General features: G+C 32.3%; 1 protein-coding gene across 4 annotated transcripts in view; it reads left to right on the top strand.

The window, feature by feature from the left end:
• Nucleotides 1-21,471, top strand: part of LOC127702509 (E3 ubiquitin-protein ligase rnf213-alpha-like) — a 333,395-nt gene that overhangs the window by 276,755 nt on the left and 35,169 nt on the right. For all 4 annotated transcript variants that reach the window (XM_052206722.1, XM_052206719.1, XM_052206721.1 and 1 more), the window contains 13 exons: nt 346-718; nt 1,487-1,634; nt 2,818-3,158; nt 5,205-5,371; nt 6,547-6,768; nt 7,240-7,451; nt 8,621-8,723; nt 10,055-10,155; nt 11,743-11,922; nt 15,533-15,790; nt 19,660-19,783; nt 20,297-20,565; nt 21,322-21,442. In XM_052206722.1, the coding sequence (XP_052062682.1) occupies nt 346-718; nt 1,487-1,634; nt 2,818-3,158; nt 5,205-5,371; nt 6,547-6,768; nt 7,240-7,451; nt 8,621-8,723; nt 10,055-10,155; nt 11,743-11,922; nt 15,533-15,790; nt 19,660-19,783; nt 20,297-20,565; nt 21,322-21,442 (2,619 nt within the window). The remainder of the gene's footprint in view (nt 1-345; nt 719-1,486; nt 1,635-2,817; nt 3,159-5,204; nt 5,372-6,546; nt 6,769-7,239; nt 7,452-8,620; nt 8,724-10,054; nt 10,156-11,742; nt 11,923-15,532; nt 15,791-19,659; nt 19,784-20,296; nt 20,566-21,321; nt 21,443-21,471) is intronic.

Consider the following 21,471-nt stretch of genomic DNA (forward strand, 5'->3'; position numbering starts at 1 on the left):
TTCTTGCCAGAAACTTATATAATAGGTTTGTATCAGCAATGTCTTTGACACTTTCGAAAATAAGTTCTGATCAAATATTTTTAATGAGTTATGCCCCTTGGAAATATAAATTATAATGGAAATCACATTGCATTTGCTCAGAAGCCTTCATTTCTCTTAAGATATTAATAAAAAGTTTTAAAGAACCAAACAAAAAAGTGCTTTTTTTAGTTATTGCCCTTGTACCTTGGATAAATAAAATATGTGCAAGGCGAGGGGCATTGGAACTCTGTTCTTTTATTTATTTTAGTGTGGTGTATTCATTTCAGTGGGTTTATTCATTTCATTGTGGTTTATTCATTTCAGTGTGGTTTATGGCACTCAGTTCATATTGATGATATCCATCCTGCTCCTAAAGATATTCCATCAGTTGCAGAAATGTCTGGGAAATCTGTCAGTGCCTTGTTAGATGTTACTAAGGACCGATCTGAGGTCGATATGGAAATAGACAGAGATCAGGAGGACAGAGACATAGAAACAATGGAAACAAATGAAGAAATAGATTTCATGGACACACATATAGAAGAAAAGGCTGAAACAAAGAAACAGTTTAAAATTGATAACTTGATTAAGAAATGTATACAACCTGCCTTGGGAAATGTAAAAGATCCAAAGTCTGATGAAACTAGAGCTGTAGACAGACTAAAGATTATACTTAATTGGATGCAGGTTGAAGAAGGTATATATAAGCTTTAATTTTGAATAGCATTTGAAATTCATTTAAAAATTCAAGTTTTAAAGGTAAGTTATGTCCAAACATCATTCTGGCCTGGTCTTATGTATGCTTTATTTTGTAGTCGGTGCTAGGTAGTTGCTCTGTAGAACTGTTGTCTTGTGTAATTTGTACCTCATCTTGGCATTTGAAATTTCCTTAATATTAATAGAGTTTGCAATAAAATGAAAATGATATCAAAATGAATAATAAAATGAACTGAAAAATAAGAAAACCATTTTTAAAATCAAAAAATGATTTGTTGTAGCAATGTCAGAGATAGGTAGGTACTTGTATGTGTTTCCAATGCATAGGTGTGGCTTATTCAAAGAATTTGCTTGAACTTGTGTAGGGAAATATATTGAACTTGCAGTGTGGTATAAGTTTTTGCTCTATGTTTAAGGCTTCCTTATAACTTTGAGAGGAAGAAGAGAAATAAAAGCATATTCTTAGTCAAGTATATGTAAGGATTTTATGTTATGATATAATGTTCAATATACCTTCTATTTCATTATATTTTACCTTTAGTGTTGTCTCATTGTCCTTTTCCCCAATATCTCCTTTTATTATAAATAATTTATTGCAATGAATGAATTCCTTTATAAAATTAAGAAGATGTGGTATGACTGCAAAGGAGATAGCTTTTCACCAAATTATGTAGATATAAGTAACTCAATGTTACTGTACGGCCTTCAACAATAAGCAAAACACACACAGTATAGATTCTTTTTTCAGGTGATATGACAGTGCTATCTGGAATAGTAAAACATGTGACAGGTATTCTTAAAGAAAAAGATCAGAATTTTGAAAAACAAATCAGGAAGAATTGGTTGACTACAGAAGCTACTAAACCAGAAAACTTGAACAGAGCTGGTACCTTCAGGTTGGTGAATTGGTGGCATCACATCAATTTCTTAAATTTAGAGTGTTATTATATTTTATGATATTCCTATATGGAATTGTCATGAATACGAATAAAGCTACATAATTCAACTCCAACTGTTTTAATTGGAAGAGTTTCTTTAATTTGGAATTATGTTGATATGGACAATCCTATGGATAGAGGAATGGAAGAAAAGGTTACAATAATCAAAATAAGAAGATGTGGTATGATTGCCAATGTGACAAATCTCCACTAGAGACCAAATGACATAGAAATAAGCATTGTCGCCTACCTGAAACGAATTGCACAAAATTGACCCAGATGGTGTGCATTGCCATAAGAATTTTTCTGCTCTATGGAGTTATCCCTTTTGAACTTAGATCATTTTTATCATAATGTTTTCAGAATTTAAATGAAGGTTCACACTTGATGCTAGAGGCCGATATTTGACAGGTGGTTATGAAGCAGCCTTTTGCTGACCATTATTCAGTTGTAGTAAAACATTCTTATCTTTTTCTGTAAATGTGGAAATTTTCATGTGGGGGTTATTTTCGCTCATTTCACAACAACGTAAAATGGATGAAAAAATCTGCTGTGTGAATAGCTTGTATCAAGCAACTATATTGGCATGAAGGACAAAGTTATGGTTCATTGTATGAATTAGACTAAGCACAAAAAATTTATGCATTGAAATCTTGAAAATAGCAACTCTTTAAAGCGAAATTCAAATAAATGGATATATCTTATGGTTTAGTAACCACTAATTTGGGCTCGGTCAGAAAAAACTTACAAGATAGTAGTGCATATTTTACATTAATTGTTCCTACGCAAAGCAGTAACTTTGTACATAAGTAAAATATTTGGTAGTTTTGGTATTAAATGAGATCAATGTAAAACCCCTGTTTAAAGTTTCTTTTGAAGAATAAAAAATTATTTGAAATTGAAATAGGAAGGCATATTGTGTCTGATGCTCAGATCAGTAGTCTCTGTTTTTGTACTACCAAACTTCTGGGAACCAGTGCAATCTTATATGCAATTAAAGATATGTGGAATTTTTCAACACAAAATTCAACACAAGTCCGGCTAAGATAATGGTAACAAGGAATGACTGTCACTTTATTTAAACTAAAAACAAAATCAACTATAAGGGTTGGTTATTTAAAGATTATCCTTAATTTTGTAGAAACTTTGCCGTTCAATGCTTAGAGGCAACAATCATTCCTGTGTTAGCTGGATTCATTGCTTTCATGGATACGAATAGAAATTTAGACATTTTAGAAAACTCAAGTGACCAAGATTGGCAAGTTGCCATTTGGTTACAAATCCTGAATGATCCAGAACTTACCCAATTGAAATATTCTTTAATGGTACCTCCTACACGTCGACAAGAACTGCAGGAAATAACTGTCAAAACAACATCTGCAGATGGAAGGGTATTCTCTACCAAGATGCCATTTTCCTGGATCATTTTTGGACAGATAGAGGATGTTTTAAGGAATTCTATGGAAACAAAAGAAACTTCAGGTAAGACCAATTGAACAAATCTCTTTTCATTTCATATATTTACCAGTTAATTTTAGATATAAAAGAAGATTAAGAAAACAACACTAAGGCTATCACTAGGTCCTGATGACGTCACACCCGTGACAAAACTAGTCAACACAATAAAAGATACCGCAACTTAGTGATAGCCTTAGTGTTGTTGTCTTTGAATCTTCTTGTATACTGACAGTTTTCCAGCTAGGTCGTTTTCACAGGGCGGTCCACCCGCCCTTTATCGAGTGCCGACCTGTGCCCTTTTTCTGACGCCCTGTCCCCTTTTTAAGATGCCCTGCCCTATTTTGTAAGTCCATGCCTTTATTGCCGTAATATTTTGATGAAAATACAATTATTCTACCTGTCTTCATATTTGTGACAAGTTTATGACCCTCAGCTAATTAACATTTACAGCAGGTGTAATAAATTGTGATTACAGATAATCTGCTTATTGACATCGGATGGGTTATTAATCCGTTAATTAAACTTCATAATTGACCATTGTAATAATTTTTATCATTAAATTCGGTCAGTCAGCATATCAATTTCAATATTTCTCAAAAGATGACAATTTGCGTTTGATGTATCCGTAGATCGTCTGTTGTTTATATGTCAAAATCATTTTTTTTAAATTGATCTTTTAAACTAGTTTTAATCCAGAAGAAAGTAAAAACAATGCTTGACTGTACCTTTCATTGAATATCTATATCCAAATTAAATTAATTTAAGCTGTAATCCATGATCACAAATTGACTGCTTTGTTTACATTTGTTGAAAGCCATGTGCTTTTTTGGCAGGAAAATTCGGAAAACCCCTTTAACAAGAAACAGTTACTTTTCATTGTTATTTATAGACAGTAAGATTTTCATTTTGATTAACTGCTAAGATTATTTCATTAAAAATGAATACTTTCTTGGGGTGAAACTGATAATACTTTAATACTCTACATCTAGGGGTGTGTAAAATGGAAAAGGGGGGGTGGGGATTTTTTGTATATTTTTTATATATAATATAACAAATTAAGTTTAACAGTCTGAAATGACATGGTTAAATGGATTTTAATTCTGAAAAACTCAATGTGGTTTATTATAATTCATTTATTATTTCTATCATAATCAGAAACACTGGGCTACATGTATTAGGCATTTCAAACATATATTATTGCCTTTATAAGAACATTCAAGACTATTAATAAGTATGTACCTGTAGTAAAAATACCCTGGTAGGGCCTTAAAATTTCTACTGGGCCCTTGGAAAAAAGTTTGACGGATCCAGGTTGGCCCCTGGAGAAAATGTAAGGTACCGGTATTGTTCCTGACTGTATTGCAGATCTAGTGTAGTATTTTAACTGACATGCACAATTCATTTGACTAATGAAATAAAAATAATTCTACAAAACGCCGCTGCGATCTGCTTTGCAACTTAACCTTAGACCTACCATGCATCAAAAATGTTCTAGGGAAGACTGAGCTAGTAATATACGTCCTTGCATGGTCCCTTTAATACTGTTACCCAAAATAAGGTTGATTTTCATCTAGCTAAAAAGTGACTAAACCCCCTCAAAACTCCTAGCTGAAACCCCTGCAGTTAATATAAGACAATGTTTGACATGCCCTTTTTGAAATATCAATCATTGTGCTAAAGTGCCCTTTTCATGATTGGCTCCCTGCCTTTTTGAAATCCTAGCTGGAACACTGACTGAGTATGCGATAGACAACCACCACATACCGCTTATAGGTATCCACTTTAGCTATTCTACCATATGACCACCATAGGTAGGTGATGGTTCCCTTTTATCTTAGTTAATTTCAAGATAAAATTGTAAATATTGATCAAGTACGTTCCAAAGAAATCTTTGTTTAAAGGCAGCATTCAAGAAATGAAAATTAAAGATTTTTGGTATTTTCAAACAACAAATACCGGAAGTGTAAATTAGTCTGTAAGACTCAAGAAATGATGATCTGTTTATCAAATAAGTAGTAGAATTATTAGATTGGCATGATTTAGCTGAAACGATATCCTATTGTTTTACAGATAGTGATTTTGATGTGGTATTGAAAGCATCAGATATTTTCCAATCATTACCAATGGGCAGACTCCTGTCAGGTATTGAGGGAACTTACATCCATCAAGTTCTTAAAGCTTACATACAGGATTTTGTCTACATGGTTCATCCTGTACAGTCTGAAGAAGAATGCAATGTAATGTATAGATAAATAGATAGATGGTATACTGTAGTTATTGGAGATGCTGAAAATATATCTTTATCATAGTTTATCCTGCAATCAGCTAACTATTGTACAAATAACAGGTACACAAATAAATTTTTGCTTTATTTGTACTTGTACAAATAAAGTCTCCTGTTACCCCGCTTCCATGCTGAGCAAGCAGTTATGTGGATATTTCTTTTTGCGTACCAGTTCATTTTGGGGTCCTCTTTGCGGTCCGCGTTTAAACTATGTCGATTTCTTTGAAACAATGATTAAGATTTTAACAACTAAAGTTTCAAGTGTTGGGTGTAAATTTCAGGATAAAAACAATATATGTACATAATGTTGGAAAATATAAAATTTATTTGTACTCGCTACGAAACAGGAGAAAAGCTTGGCGAGCCTCGCTTTTCGTCCTGTTTCTAAAGCTCATATAAATAAATTTTATATTTTCCGACAATGTACATATATTGTATATTTATTGTATATACAGTGGTGATTGGGTATCTTGCTTGACTTATATTTACTCCATATGGTTTTATAGTGAATAACAGAATTTGACACATCAGGGTTCAACTTTTGATATGGATATAATAAAATAAAGTTGAGAATGGAAATGGGGAATGTGTCAAAGAGACAACAACCTGACCAAAGAGCAGAAAACAGACCAAGGCCACCAATGGGTCTTCAACACAGCGAGAAAATCCCGCACCCAGAGGTGGTCTTCAGCTGGCCCCTAAACAATAATGTATAATTGACTAGTTCAGCGAAAATGGACGTCAACTAAACTCCAAAAGATATAAAGGAACCAATATAAAAAGACATACAAGACTAACAAAGGACAGAGGTTCCTGACTTGGGACAGGCGCAAAAATGCTGCAGGGTAAAACATGTTTTGTGAGATCTCAACCCTCCCTCTATACCTCTAGCCAATGTGGAATAAACAAACAGATTAAAGCACTGTTCATTTGATACTAAATTATAGGAACTTTTGTAATATAATCATCCACTCAATATCCAGTCTTTAGTTGTTTTAGTTCAAGATAATATGAGTTTTGAGATTTGTTTACCATGAAAAGAATTGATTGTAAATCATCTCTTTCAACAGGTTTTACCAGACAGTTTAAATATTTCCTGTAGTGTTTATTTTTGTATTATTTTTTCAGCTTATTTGTGAAAGTTTGATAGTAGGCTGTAAGCATCTTCTGAGAGGAGAATTTGGAAGATTGTTACCATCTATATTAGGCTGTCATATGACTTTTATACTACATAATACAAGGTTTAAAAACTTTTCACATATTGTTCATGTGTGGCCCGAATGTAGTCAAAAGATATTGGAATTCCAGCAGAACAAGTCATCCTTCTACCTAGTAACTGAAGATGAACTTGTAAGTTTAACTGGAGTAAATAACATGAAAGGATTATGTAGAAATATTTGATATTCAATTAATGATATTTTCTCAAGGTACATGTTAATTACTTCAAATTACAATTTTTGGCATAACATTTTTTTACCTAAATGAATGCACTGTCAGTAAAAAATGATTCAGTAGGAGAAACCTAAAATGAAAGGCAACACATGCAGTACATGTAACAGATTTCTGAAACAGAAAGCAGCAATTAAATAAGACTGTGTTCAGAACTAAATTTGTTGTCCAACCAAGCAGTCTATATGAATAGGTTCTATGCAAGCAGTTTATTGTTATAGTATTAAAAATATGCTATATCAATGTCAACTTTTTAACAATAGCAAGTTCAATATTAAATCATATATAGTAAGATGGTTGGTGTGGTCTGTTGTATTGTTCAATATTTTGTATTAATTCCTGCTGTCTTTATCTTGTATTATCTTTTTACAGACATTGGATGTCCTTGCATTACACATGTTAGTTGATAATCTGGAACCCAACAGAGATGCCTTAAACAAAATAGAAACCAGGACAAAGTGGCTACGACAAGTCTGTGATTATCGGCCAGTGGTAGAAAGAATTATTGGACATTTTATGCAGGATGTAGAGAATAGAGAATACCATTATGGGGATCGTTGTCAGAAAGGAATAGAAAATGCTAGGTAGATTAATTCTTCAAGCATCAGTACCATAATAGACCAGACAATGATACAAGTACAACAGTACCATCTTGCTCTTGATACAAGAACTAGTATCATCTTGGTTATGATACCAGTAAAAAGTACCATCTTCATTTTGTTACAAGTAAAAAAGTACCATCTTTATGCTTGTACCCATACAAATGTATCATTTTGATCTTAATAAAAGTACACAAGTACCATATTGATCTTAATATAAGTACAAAAATATTCTCTTGATCTTCATACCAGTACAAAAGTACAATTTTGATCACCACATCGGTACAAAAATAATCTCTTGATCTTCATACCAGTACAAAGTACTATTTTGATCTTCATACCAGTACAAAGTACTATTTTGATCTCCATACCAGTACAAAAGAATCATCTTTAACTTGATAAAGTACAAAAAGTATAGTCTTGATCGTCATACTATTACAAAAGTAACATCTTGATTGTCATACTAAATCACAATTACCATCTTGATCTTTATACAAAAACGTGTCTAAAAACTGTGGTTGGTGACCAAAACTGCCATCCAACATTGCATTCGTTGCTACTTTAAAAAAAATTGGGCAAAGCATTTCAATTGTCAATACCATATTTCAAGGTCTGATTTGCCCCAGGTATCTTGTTCTGTGGTACATGTCATAGACTATGATAAAAGACTAAATGACTTACATTTAAGTCAGTACCAAATTCTTGAGATTTTGCCATGTTACTATTGAAATCATTAGAGATACAGATCATACAAAAACAACACATGGGATACAACACCTCTCTAAATTGTATCCCTTGACAGTAAAGCTGTAGCAACACAAACAGTTCACTTCTGATATTTTCTTCATTGTCATCCATGACACACTTTATTAATTAACTACTCTTTGACAAAAAACTTGACAGAATTTAACCAAACTTGCACAGGTTGTTGCACCTTCTATTTTGATTTTTGATCTGAGTGATTTTTGGTAATTCTGATACCAAAATATTGACTTTGCCATTTCTGCTTGAATTTTATGGTGACAGCAGCCAAAATGTATCTTACTTGAATCTCTTAAGTTTTAGTTGCTACAATTATTTTTACCTGTGTGGGTAAAAGTTTATATTTCTTTCAACATATTTAAATGTATATCGATTCTAATGGATTTTTTCAGATACCAGTGGACCAGGGTGGTTGTAGTGAAGTTATTTATAGAACATGTTTGTACCACAGATAAAGAGGATGTTGATATCAGAAGATGTATGCCACTTTGGGGTGTGAGTATATATGTATATAATGATTTCTTACCTTCTACTCATTTCTAGGAATATCATTGATTAAAAGCAACCATTTGGAGACCCTGTAAATTTCATATGGGGTTAGTAGGCATGGTTTATTTTAATACACGGTTAGTAGTGTTGTTACATCCCTTTATAAAATCAACACAGTGTTGAGGAAAAATCTGAACATTGCCCCCAGACAACAGATGAAGAATTTATTGATGAACGATTGAAATAAATGCAGAAAACACATTTAAATCTAACAAGTTGTTATTGTTGGCATTTGTTTTTGTATAGACCAATGGAAGTAGGTTCTTTATGTTTAAAAGACTTGGATCACTTTGATAGGCCACTAGTCTAAATGCCACATGTTAAGATAGTCGGTAAGATAAATTCGTTACAAAGTGTGCTAGTGACCTAATACAATATATATGGGGTCAGTAAAGTTAGACCCCATATATATTGTATTAGGTCACTAGCACACAGTGTAAATAATATTAGACAGTTATTGCATGAATATTGTTCTAATAGAATATTTTTAAATTGCACAAGCTTGTGATTGCAATATATATTCTGCAAGGGATAGTATTCACTAATGTGCATGGGATTACCCTTTTATTGTATAGTTAAGATTGAAAAAAATGTTTAAATTATATTCTTGTCACTGATCAAGTTTATAATATAGAGCTATATTTGCACTAGTGCAATTTAACAGAATATTACATGCTTACTTTTCTTACGTCTGTGGGAAATACAATAAATAAAATAATTGCATTCTGGAATTATTGGTAAATTATAGATATGGAAATTAGTACAAACCTGAACGTAAGAGATATTGATATAGCTTGTATCTCATAGTTTATGCATAATGCTTTTTTAATGTTACTGAATATGTTTTTTGTGGGTCAAAATGATTATAAATGAAATTGAAATGTGTTCCACATTGTGGATACATTATTATTTATGGGGCGATTAATTGAGTTTATTAGATCTCAAGGATAAAAGGTGAACCTAAAAAGTTAAGTGTTCAAATAAATATAATTTCATTATAGGCATATAAAGTTTATAACAAAAATCTCTGTATTAAAGCATGTGGATTTTCTGTAATGCGATAGAATATCCCGCAAATGACATGAACGGCCACTCATACTATATATGTGAAGAATTGGTCATAACCATGAAATCAAGTGTCCACTAAAATACAACTTTTCCTTTTACCTTAAATAAAAGTAGCAACAGTACTTTAAGATTGATATGACTACTTAAATAATAACTAGTAAAGAATGAAATGTTCAAATTGATGTTAATATTATATTTATTTTTAACAGACACTCAGAGAAGGGGCAGACATGAAAGACTTGAAAAGTCTTGAAAAAGTGGAAAAGTTTATAAAACACTGCAACAAAGATGTTGTGACACAATGTTTTGGGTAAGAATTTATCAAATGTATTTTTTAACTTTAGATAGCAAAGATGTTTTGAATAATACCAAAAAAAATGTAACAGGAATTAGCAAAGATATTAGACATTGCAACAAACCACACCTACCACTGTGCTTTATTATTTGAATAGATCAATTTGGAGTTCCTTTTTATTGTCGAGCCTTTGACTTTTGTCGAAAAAGTGAGACATAGCGATCCTACATTCTGTCGGCGTCGTTGTCAGCGGCGTCTACAAATATTCATTCTGTGGTTAAAGTTTTTGAAATTTTAATAACTTTCTTAAACTATCCTGGATTTCTACCAAACTTGGACAGAAGCTTGTTTATGATCATAAGGTAGTATCCAGAAGTAAATTTTGTAAAAAAAAATATCCCCTGTTTTTCCGTATTTTACTCTTAAATGGACTTAGTTTTTCTGCCAGGAAACATTACATTCACTCTGTGGTTAAAGTTTTTAAAATTTTAATAACTTTCTCAAAGTATCCTGGATTTCTACCAAACTTGAACAGAAGCTTGTTTATGATCATAAGATAGTATCCAGAAGTAAATTTAAGAAAAAAAAATTCCTGTTTTTCCGTATTTTACTTATAAATGGACTTAGTTTTTCTGCCAGGAAACATTACATTCTCTCTGTGGTTAAAGTTTTTAAAATTTTAATAACTTTCTTAAACTATCCTGGATTTGTACCAAACATGGACAGAAGTTTGTACATGATCAAAAGCTAGTATCTAGAAGGAAATTTTTATTAAAATTTTGTACTTGTTTATCCATATTTTACTTATGAATGGACTTAGTTTTTCTTCGAGTTAACATTACATACAGTCTGCACTTAAATTTTTTAAAACATTTATTAGATTCATAAACGATCCTGGATTTTTACCAAACTTGGACAGAAGCTTCTTACAATAAAAAAATTTATCGCGAGGAATGTTTTTATTAAATTTTTTCCTAATCTCATTTTTTTGAGCCTGCGATTAACAGCAAAAGTAGGCGAGACACTGGGTTCCGCAGAACCCTTACGAATTTTGAATGAATTACACTAGTTGAACAGAGGTAGATTAGCATAAATGACATCATTGAACGATCGACTCTTACTGTGATGTGATAACATAAGCATTGTAACATTGGAAATATATAGGAAAATTCACAAATGGTGAATATATATAGAATAATGGCATTTTTGTATCAGACTCTAAATTGGAATGGATGGACATGAAAGCGTGATGTTGCTGCACTGTTACATGATGTCATTGCCTAATATTTTCTAGTACATGAATCAGGTCCTGTCCGTGACACAGAAAAATATTAGACTATAAGATCAAAGGGAAAATATACAAATTGCTGATAAATTCAAATAGGTGGAGTGGAATGATATAGAAAGAAAATAGATGTAGAAGATACTAAGTCAATATAAACTGTCAAAAATCAAAAGACGACAAAAGCACAAACAAGTTAACATAACATTACATGAAATCTGCATTAGTATAAATCAGAGTTTTCAATTTGTTCAGCCCATGATTATCTTATTGATTCATTTCTGCTATAGTTCTATAAACTATACCATTTTACTTTTCAGCAAACAAACAGACTGTGTCTATTGTGAAATCATAATAGATGGAGCACCAGTCAGGCTGCCTTGTAGTCATGTGATGTGTAGAAAATGTTTCCTTGGCAACATCCAACTCAAGGAATATGATTGTCCAGATTGTCACAAGAAATTTCCAGAAAACCTGGATCCTGAGAAAACTGATAAAGAGTAAGGTTTACAACTAAAATTATATAGGATTAAATATTGTCCACTATGAAATTATGTCCGCCAGACACTTTTTCATAGTAAATTGTGTCCACGGACATAATGTTATTATGAAATATCATCCGGATCATATTTACCTATGAAATCGTGTCCACACATGTGAAAAATAGTCCTTCAAAGAAAGGACATTATTTCATATGAAAAAGTGTCCTTCATAGTAAGGACAGAATTTCACGTGAAAAAGTGTCCACTCTCAATACCTACAAAATGTATACATAGCTTCAGTTCTTTATCCAATTTGAAGTTTTAAAATTAGCAAGGGGGTTTTATCTCTATTAAAATATTGCATGTAAACTGGAGTATTGATTTCATACAAAATGTGATCATCACCATGTGTAATTAAACATAAATTATACAATAAAACATGTACCAATACACACACAAACAGTAATACATTTGATAGAACTTAATATTAACTATGTGAATAATAATACATTTCGATTTACAAAATCATGTAATATTCAAGAATAGAACTCATAAATACTGTTCTTCCTACATTTGGCCTTTCTTGTTCCATTTTTAGCTCACCTGGCCCAAAGGGCCAAGTGAGCTTTTCTCATCACTTGGCGTCCGTCTTGTTTAAAAAAAGTGTCCAGTGACCGGGCCACCCAACCAAGATGGCCACCATGGCTAAAAATAGAACATAGGGGTAAAATGTAGATTTTGGATTATATCTCTGAAACCAAAGCATTTAGAGCAATTCTGACATGGGGATAAAATTGTTTATCAGGTCAAGATCTATCTGCCCTGAAATTTTCAGATGAATCGGACAACCCGTTGTTGGGTTGCTGCCCCTGAATTGGTAATTTTAAGGAAATTTTGCCGTTTTTGGTTATTATCTTGAATATTATTATAGATAGAGAGAAACTGTAAACAGCAATAATGTTCAGCAAAGTAAGATCTACAAATAAGTCAACGTGACCAAAATGGTCAGTTGACCCCTTAAGGAGTTATTGCCCTTTATAGTTAATTTTTAACCATTTTTTGTAAATTTTTGTAATCTTTTACAAAAATCTTTTCCTCTGAAACTACTAAGACAAATTTAACCAAACTTGTCCACAATCATTATTAGGGTATCTAGTTTAAAAAATGTGTCTGATAACCCCGCCCGCGAACAAATATGGCTGACATGGCTAAAAAATAGTACATAGGGTAAAATGCAGTTTTTGGCTCATATCTCTGAAACCAAAGCATTTAGAGCAAATCTGACTAGGATAAAATTGTTCATTAGGTCAAGATCTATCTGCCCTGAAACTTTCAGACCAATCAGGCAACAAGTTGTTGGGTTGCTGCCTCTGAATTGGTAATTTTAAGAAAATTTTGCTGCTTTTGGTTATTATCTTGAATATTATTATAGATAGAGAGAAACTGTAAACAGCAATAATGTTCAGCAAAGTAAGATCTACAAATAAGTCAACATGACCAAAATTGTCAATTGACCCCTTAAGGAGTTATTGCCCTTTATAGTAAATTTTTTACAATTTTCGTAAATTTTTGTAATCTTTTACAAAAATCTTTTCCTCTGAAACTACTGGGCCAAATAGAATCAAACTTAGCCACAATCATCATTAGGGAATTCAGTTTTAAAAATTTGCCTAATGACCCTGCCTGCCAACAAAGATGGCCGACATGGCAAAAAATAGAACATATGGGGTAAAATGCAAGTTTTGTCTATTATTCTGATAACCGTTATAAAAAGAGGAAATCTGAAGCAGGTAAAAATGTTCAGAATGTTGAGCTCTACCAATTATCCAAATACGTCAAAACTGTTAGACAATTTCCTGTAGGAGTTATTGCCCTTAAATGACAAATTTTACCACTTTTTTTCGATTTTTACCTATTATCATATTTTGAAAACTATAAAAGATAGAGAGAAACTTTAAATTGCAAAAATGATCAGAAGGACAAGTTCTTCAAATAAGTCTTATGGTTGAAATCATCAGTTGACTCCTTATTAGAGTTATTTCCCTTTGAAGCCGATTTGTACAATTATTTTTGAGTTTTTGTCTTATATCTTAAAACTTATAATAGATAGAAAGAAACTTAAATATACAAAAATGATCAGCAAGACAAAATCTACAATTAAGACAAATGGCAGAAATTGTCCAATGACTCCTTATCGGAGTTATTGCCCTTTAATTATGATTTTTACTATTTTTTGGGTGTTTTTCCTTGTATGATATTAATTGTAATAGATAGATAGAAACTTAAATAATCAAAAATGATAAGCAAGACGAGACCTACTAACAAGTCAAATTTTGCTGATATAATAAGTAGACTGTTACTCTTTATAGGAGTTTTTTTACCCTCTTTTGTGTTTAGAGCAAAAGCTAAATAAGATCATGAAGATAGAGAGAAACTAAACAGACTTCAATGATCAGCAATATAAGATACAAAAAAAAAACAGAGATTTTTGTCATTAATTCTATTCTCATCTACAATGTTGGAGAGTGTCCCCTGTTGAATATGCATATAGACCAAGGTGAGCGACACAGGCTCTTGAGAGCCTCTAGTTGTTTATATCAAATTATAACTGGATCTTAATTGGTTTGTTTTAGTAATAGAAAATTAAATATAGCTAAAACATTTCTGCGACTTGTTTATTATCTCCCTTTAAAGGACACTTTTTACTGTGAAAAAGTGTCCTCTTATTGAAAATCAACCTTTAAAGGACAGAATTTAAAGTATTTTATCATGAAATTGTGTCCGATTGAATGGACACTTTTTCACAGCATCAGGCACATTTAAATATATTATATCAATAATTTACAATGAAGTTGAATCACATCATCTTAAAATTAGAACACATGTTCATTATGATGTGAACTTATTAAAATATTTGACCCAGATTTCATGGTTCACTGATCAGTTTAAAGTATTGGTTTAAGGTAGTCTACCATGAAGTGGTGTCCAATCAACTTAAAACTTACTTCACATTAGGGTTTTGACCCAGATTTCATGGTTCACTGATCAGTTTAAAGTATTGGTTTAAGGTAGTCTACCATGAAGTGGTGTCCAATCAACTTAAAACTTATTCACATTAGGGTTTTGACCCAAATTTCATGGTTCACTGATCAGGTTACAGATTTGGTTTAAAGTAGTCTACCATGGAGTGGTGTCCAATCAACTTAAAACTTAGTTCAAATTAGGGTTTTGACCCAAATTTCATGGTTCACTGATCAGGTTACAGTTTTGGTTTAAGGTAGTCTACCATGGAGTGGTGTCCAATCAAATTAAAACTTATTTCACATGTTCATTATAATGTGATATTTAAAAAAAATAAAGTGTGTTATTTAGGATTTTGACACAGATTTTTGGTTTCGCTGAACATGTAAATGTAATATCTACAAGTATTCTAGTTAATTACCAATAAGATTACTTATACTGATAATTGATGACTTCAATATCTGAACATTGTTCCTTGCAAATTTTTTATTTTGTCTAATATCTAAATATGAAAAACTTCCTACTATAAATTGACAATGGTAACATTTTACAAAAAAATGGTTGGTAATCTAGTTTCTATTTGTCAAATGAGTACTTTTTTATGCAGATTGGAAATGAAGAAATACAATGACTACAGAAGACGCTGTAATAGTTTCTTTATGGAGGTTGTATCACAGCTCTGTTTTGCTGATGGAACACCACCGTCTAAGGAGGTCATTGATAAACTTCTGTCATATATCACAGGTCATAGTAAGACAATGAGGACTGAGAGAATTGTGTCAAAAGAATTGACCATATTTGACGATACAATAGACCCTACACCAGTGGTCAGATCCTTTCTGTTACAACAGTTGATGCAAACCAGGTAAGATTATTGCTATAGTCGACCCCGAGATTGTTGCTTACCCTGAATATATTCATACTTGCCAACTCACATGATATTCGCGTGTAATACACGCTTTTTCAACGGTTAACACGCGATAATTTTGTCACATGGCGTGTACACGCTTTTCGTCACTTTACACGCCATTGCACGCTTTTTCGTTGTTCTGATTTTTTGGTTGTTAGTGAGATCGCGATTCACGGGTGTTTTTATTGATAGACGATAAATACCGAGAATTTTGAAGTTATTATTGAGTCGCCATTGTTTATTTACGATATGGACGAACAACAAAAGCCCTTCACTTCAGGTAAGTTTGTAAGAAGGTTTTAAGATTTTGTGACTTCCTTCTCCCAAATTCACTCTGGGGAAATGTCCAGCAGAAAGACATCACTTTCTGGGCCTGTACTGTCGTCTAAAGAGCGGAGTGCTAAGCAAAAACGATACGTGTGTACGTACCAAAAAAGTTGGGAGTCCATGTTAAAATGAATCAAAAGAAAGTGATCGAGGGCCGAACAATGCATTGTGCACCCTATGTTACTCTGATATTTATATTTGATCATCTTCAAACATTATCAATCATTTGCAATCATAACAACATGTGTGAGAGGATGTAACTATTTGATAAAACATTCAATGGTATTCAAATTATAAAATATTTTTCTTTTTCAGTTTCAAATCTAGCCAACAGATTTCCACAGGCCATATGGGAAGGGAATATCACAGAACTGTTGGATCAGTTCTCAGAGTACCAGCTGTCTTCTGATGAACTACCCAGTTTTGACCAGACAATAGCAACGTATATAATTTGTGGGGAGCAATGGCAGACGTAGATGACATTTTTAATGGCAAAAAAAAACAAAAAAACGTCATGACATTCTTTCGAAGCTTGCTATTTAAACGTTAAAGCTATTTTAGTTTTGCCAAAAAACAATTCTGACTGTGAGAGAGCATATTCAATTATAAAGAAATTTACACTGAATTCAGATCAGAACTCAATGATATATTGTGTGCCTTGTTATCATGTAAATGTAACCAAACTGGCAGTTATTTTGAATATTTGCCTAGTAATGTTGTTTTGAAAGCAGCAAAAATAGGCCACTGTTGAATGTAATAAAAGTTTACTGTAGAATATTGTTTTTTTTTTTTTTCAATATTAACAAATTTGTATAATTTGTGAGTGTTGTTGTCTTTATTGTCGACATATTAATTTTTTTCAAGATGACTGTGAATACCTAGCGTTATCCACTCGTTTTTACCCTACCACACGATCACTACTTCAGGTGTTGGTTCACTTATATATTTTTACTTTTTAAAATTTGTATAATGTTCATTTTAAAAAGTCCGCATCTACATCACGCGTTTTCACATGTCATGTCATGCCATGACATGATTTTTCATTGTCAGAGGTTGGCAAGTATGAATATATTTAGCTGTGAATGGTCTTTTATGCATGTAGTACAATATTTACTTCATTTCAACCCTGAGATTGTAGCTATACTTAATTGTCCCTCACATGATGCATTGTGGGGAACATAGAAATACCATTTCGTCCATTCGTCCATCTGTCTGTCCGTCCAGTCTTGTTAGCGCTCTCACATGTACAATTCTTGCCAGATTTTTATAAAACTTATATCACAGAGTTACATCAGCAATGTCTCTGACGAGTTTGAAAACCAGTGCCAATGAACTATTTTTAAAAGAGTTATGTCCATTGGAAACATTAATTATATGGAAAATTACATGGTTAGTTCTCTCATTTGTACATTTTTTGCCAGATTTTTATGAAACTTATATTGTAGGTTTATATCAGCAATGTCTTTGAAGAGTACGGTTATCAATGCCGATCAATTATTTTTAAAAGAGTAATGTCCCTTCGAAACATTAATTATATGGAAAATTGCAATGTGTACAATTCTTGCCAGATTTTTATGAAACTTATATCATAGGTTTATATCAACAATGGCTCGGACAAGTACGAAAATCAGTGCCGATCAATTATTTTAAAAGAGTTATGCCCCTTGGAAATGTTAATTATATGGAAAATTGCATTGTGAGAGCTCCCATGTGTACAATTCTTGCCAGATTTTTATGAAACTTATATCATAGGCTTATATCAACAATGTCTGGGACAAGTCTGAAAATCAGTGCCCATCAATTATTTTTAAAAGAGTTAATTATATGGAACAATTCTTGCCAGATTTATATGAAACTTACATCATAGGTATATATCAACATTGTCTCGCACTAGTTCGAAAATCAGTGTCGATCAATTATTTTAAAAAGAGTTATGCCCCTTGGAAATGTTCATAATATCAGAAATTGCATTGCATTTTCTCTCAAGCCTTCATTTCTCTAAGATATGTATTAAAAGTTTTAAAGAAAGAAAAAAAAAGTTTTGTTTTTATTAGTTATTGCCCTTGGACCATGGACAGATAGATGTAAAAATATGTGGAACGTGGGTGACATTGGTTCTTTTATTGAAAGTAATTTTTTTGCTGTGAATTGTCTGTTATGCATGTATGCATGTGATTCTATATTTAAGAAATAATTCATGCAACCCTAGGGCCGTTCCATTCAAATTTTATCCAGAGCATTACAAATGATAACAAATATATGGCTTTCATGAATTATTTCGATTCTAATAGGTCAAATACTGTTATTCAATTAAATCTGAAGGGAAGATAAATTTGCTGTGAGTGTGGCTGTTCCGTTTTACCCCTGTAAGATAAAGCTAAAATTTGCAATAAATCTATGGCTTGTATCAATTATTTCTTATACAACCTCTAGAAAAAATGTGTTTCGTTCTTATAATTCTTAACCCAAACATTTTTTTGGGGTGGCTACTATTTACCGTCAAATCCACAGTTGACATGTCGTAACTATGAAGTGAGTCTCCATGTTGAATTGATGAAATCCATGAATATAAGAATAATGCAATAGACAAGCAAATAAACAAAACTTACCTGTAAACTCAATTTTGATGCGATTTTATATGAATTTGGAGCGTACATGTATGGAATAATGTTCAGCTTGAGAGTTTTCATTTGTATGATGTCATGTTTTGAAATGACGTTAATGTGCCAAAGGCTTTCATGTTATTTCGCAGAATTTTAAATTAATCTAATTTTGTACATGTTCAAAGCTCTGATTCATTAATTATATGTGTTATGCATTAGAATAAGAATATTTTTCAATTTCAATTTTAGTACAGCACATAGTTTACAGTACATGTGGAATAACAAGTTAAATTGTAACAGCCATTAATAATATGTACATCTCTGAGTCTACACCAAGTATAGATATATCAAGAATTTTATCACAGTGTTGTTTACAAAGAGAAAGAAGCACGTCTTATTAGAACTTATATTTACTCCCATCGAATGTCACAATCTGAACTTTATAAAATAAAGTCTGTCAGAATTATCACTGTGAGTGTGATATGAAGAACAGCAATAAATGCAGTGTTCTTTTGTTATGGATTTGATCAAGGGAATGTAGAGATTTTCATGCCCCATCTAGAGGCATTATGTTTTTCGGTCTGTGAGTCTGTTCGTTCGTTCGTACCGTCTGTCCCGCTTCAGGTTAACGTTTTTGGTTAAAGTTTTTGGTCAAGGTAGTTTTTGATGAAGTTGAAATTCAATCAACTTGAAACTTAATACACATGTTCCCAATGATATGATCTTTCTAATTTTAATGCCAAATTAGAGTTTTGGCCCCAATTTCACGGTACACTGAACATAGAAATTGATAGTGCAAGTGGGGCATCCGTGTACTCTGGACACATTCTTGGTTTACCATAAATTTATGTTTTAGATCTATGTTGATCTATAGTATGATGTTTCTATTTTCAGTAGTGACCAAGAAATACAGAATCACTTGTCTGCCTACTTTACCCTTGCCAATGATGTAGTTAAAACATTTGGAGATCCTCATAATTCTGTGGAGCTATGTCTTCTTGTTCTCCAATGTATGGAGGTAAGAAAAACCTCTTGAGTTGTTGGTGCAGGTGTTGAAGAACCTGAATTTAAAACATCAAATATTGAATTGTAATTTTTCTAATTATGTGTAGAGGATAGTCTTAAAATGAATGAATATTTCTCCATTTCATCTTTACATCAATAGAATAATAATTTTCTACATCAATTGTTCGTATTTGGGCAACCAGTTATGAATATAATCAAGTTTTGTTCATATTGTTCAAACCTGGCATGAGCATGATGAAACTATCTATGTGGAGTGCTTTGATTCAGATGTAACTAAACCCATGACTTTTTTCATAATAAAGATGTCACTGTTGAAATGTGTAACCAGAGGACCAGTATAAAAAATGACTTTGTCCTAAACAGAAGTGTTTTGTTCATTATTAGGTAATAAACAGAAAAGTGTGATAATATATTATTTTTAGAACTGTAACCTAGAATGCCCTTATATGACCTGTCGAAATTGATAGACATGACATAATTCAAAACAAGAATCATTGATTTTTAGGATTCACTGCATCAACAGTACAAGGGAGAGGAAGAAGTTACCGTAGCAACTCATATGTTGAGAGAGGCAGTTCCATACATTGTATGTGATAGTGATGTCCTTGATAAGATAGATCATATTGCTAGGGTTCGGTTTTCTTTGACAATAGTGGCAAGGCATATCCACAGATTATATGGAACATCAAAGAAATCTATGCCTGATGAGAAATTAAGGAGAATGTTTGAGGCGGCTTCTAAACTTTGTGATGAATGTAAATCTCCATGGCCTAGGTAATAAATTATAAAATTGTTGTGTAAAAAGATTTTTTAAACATTTTACTTTTAAATATATTTTTATGCCCCCTCCCTGGCAGAGGGCATTAAGTTTTACCCTTGTGCGTCTGTACGTCCCGAAATTGGTTTCCGTTCTCTAACTTAAGTTTGCCTCTACCAAATGTTATGAAACTTATACACAATAGTTATTACCACAAAACACAGATCAAGTTTGAATTTTGGTGGCGTCACTGTTACTGTTCTAGAGTCACGTCCCTTTGCAAATGGAAAAATTGCTGAATTTTTCGTTTCCGTTCTCTCACTTAAGTTTGCCTCAATTAAATGTTATGAAACATATACACAATGCTTATTACCACAAAACTCAGATCAAGTACAAATTTGGGTAACGTCACGTTTACAGTTCTTGAGTTATGTACCTTTTTAACATTATATGCAAGCGGTGGCATCATCTGTGTCTCATGGACACATTCCCCATTTATTTTTACTGTTTCAAAATATGTTTATAATGTTTCTTTCACACTTTTCTCTGTTTTTTATCTGCAAGTATTGTAATTATATAATGCTTACAAAAAATATGCTGATTTCTTTTATGATTTTTGTTTTGTTTTTTGTTGTTGTCCTTTGATTGCTATTTTAATGACGTATATTTTATATCTCCTTTGATTTAAGTATAAATTTAAAAAGACACATCATTATATTGGCATTTGCTGTCTTTTGATACTAAATTCAGTGAAGATTTTCTTTTATTTAAAGGAGATATTTTGTTAAGCAGTTATGTAGATGTCATGGTATAGACAGTTACCAAACAGTCATAGCGAACAGTGAAGCAAGTTACCTACGATGGGTCTGTCTACCAGAACTACAGGCAAATGAGGTAAAAATAAATTTGGGTTTTTTTTAAAG

The sequence above is a fragment of the Mytilus californianus genome, unplaced genomic scaffold (genome assembly GCF_021869535.1).
Source record: "Mytilus californianus isolate M0D057914Y unplaced genomic scaffold, xbMytCali1.0.p SCAF_5, whole genome shotgun sequence".
Taxonomy (NCBI): domain Eukaryota; kingdom Metazoa; phylum Mollusca; class Bivalvia; order Mytilida; family Mytilidae; genus Mytilus; species Mytilus californianus.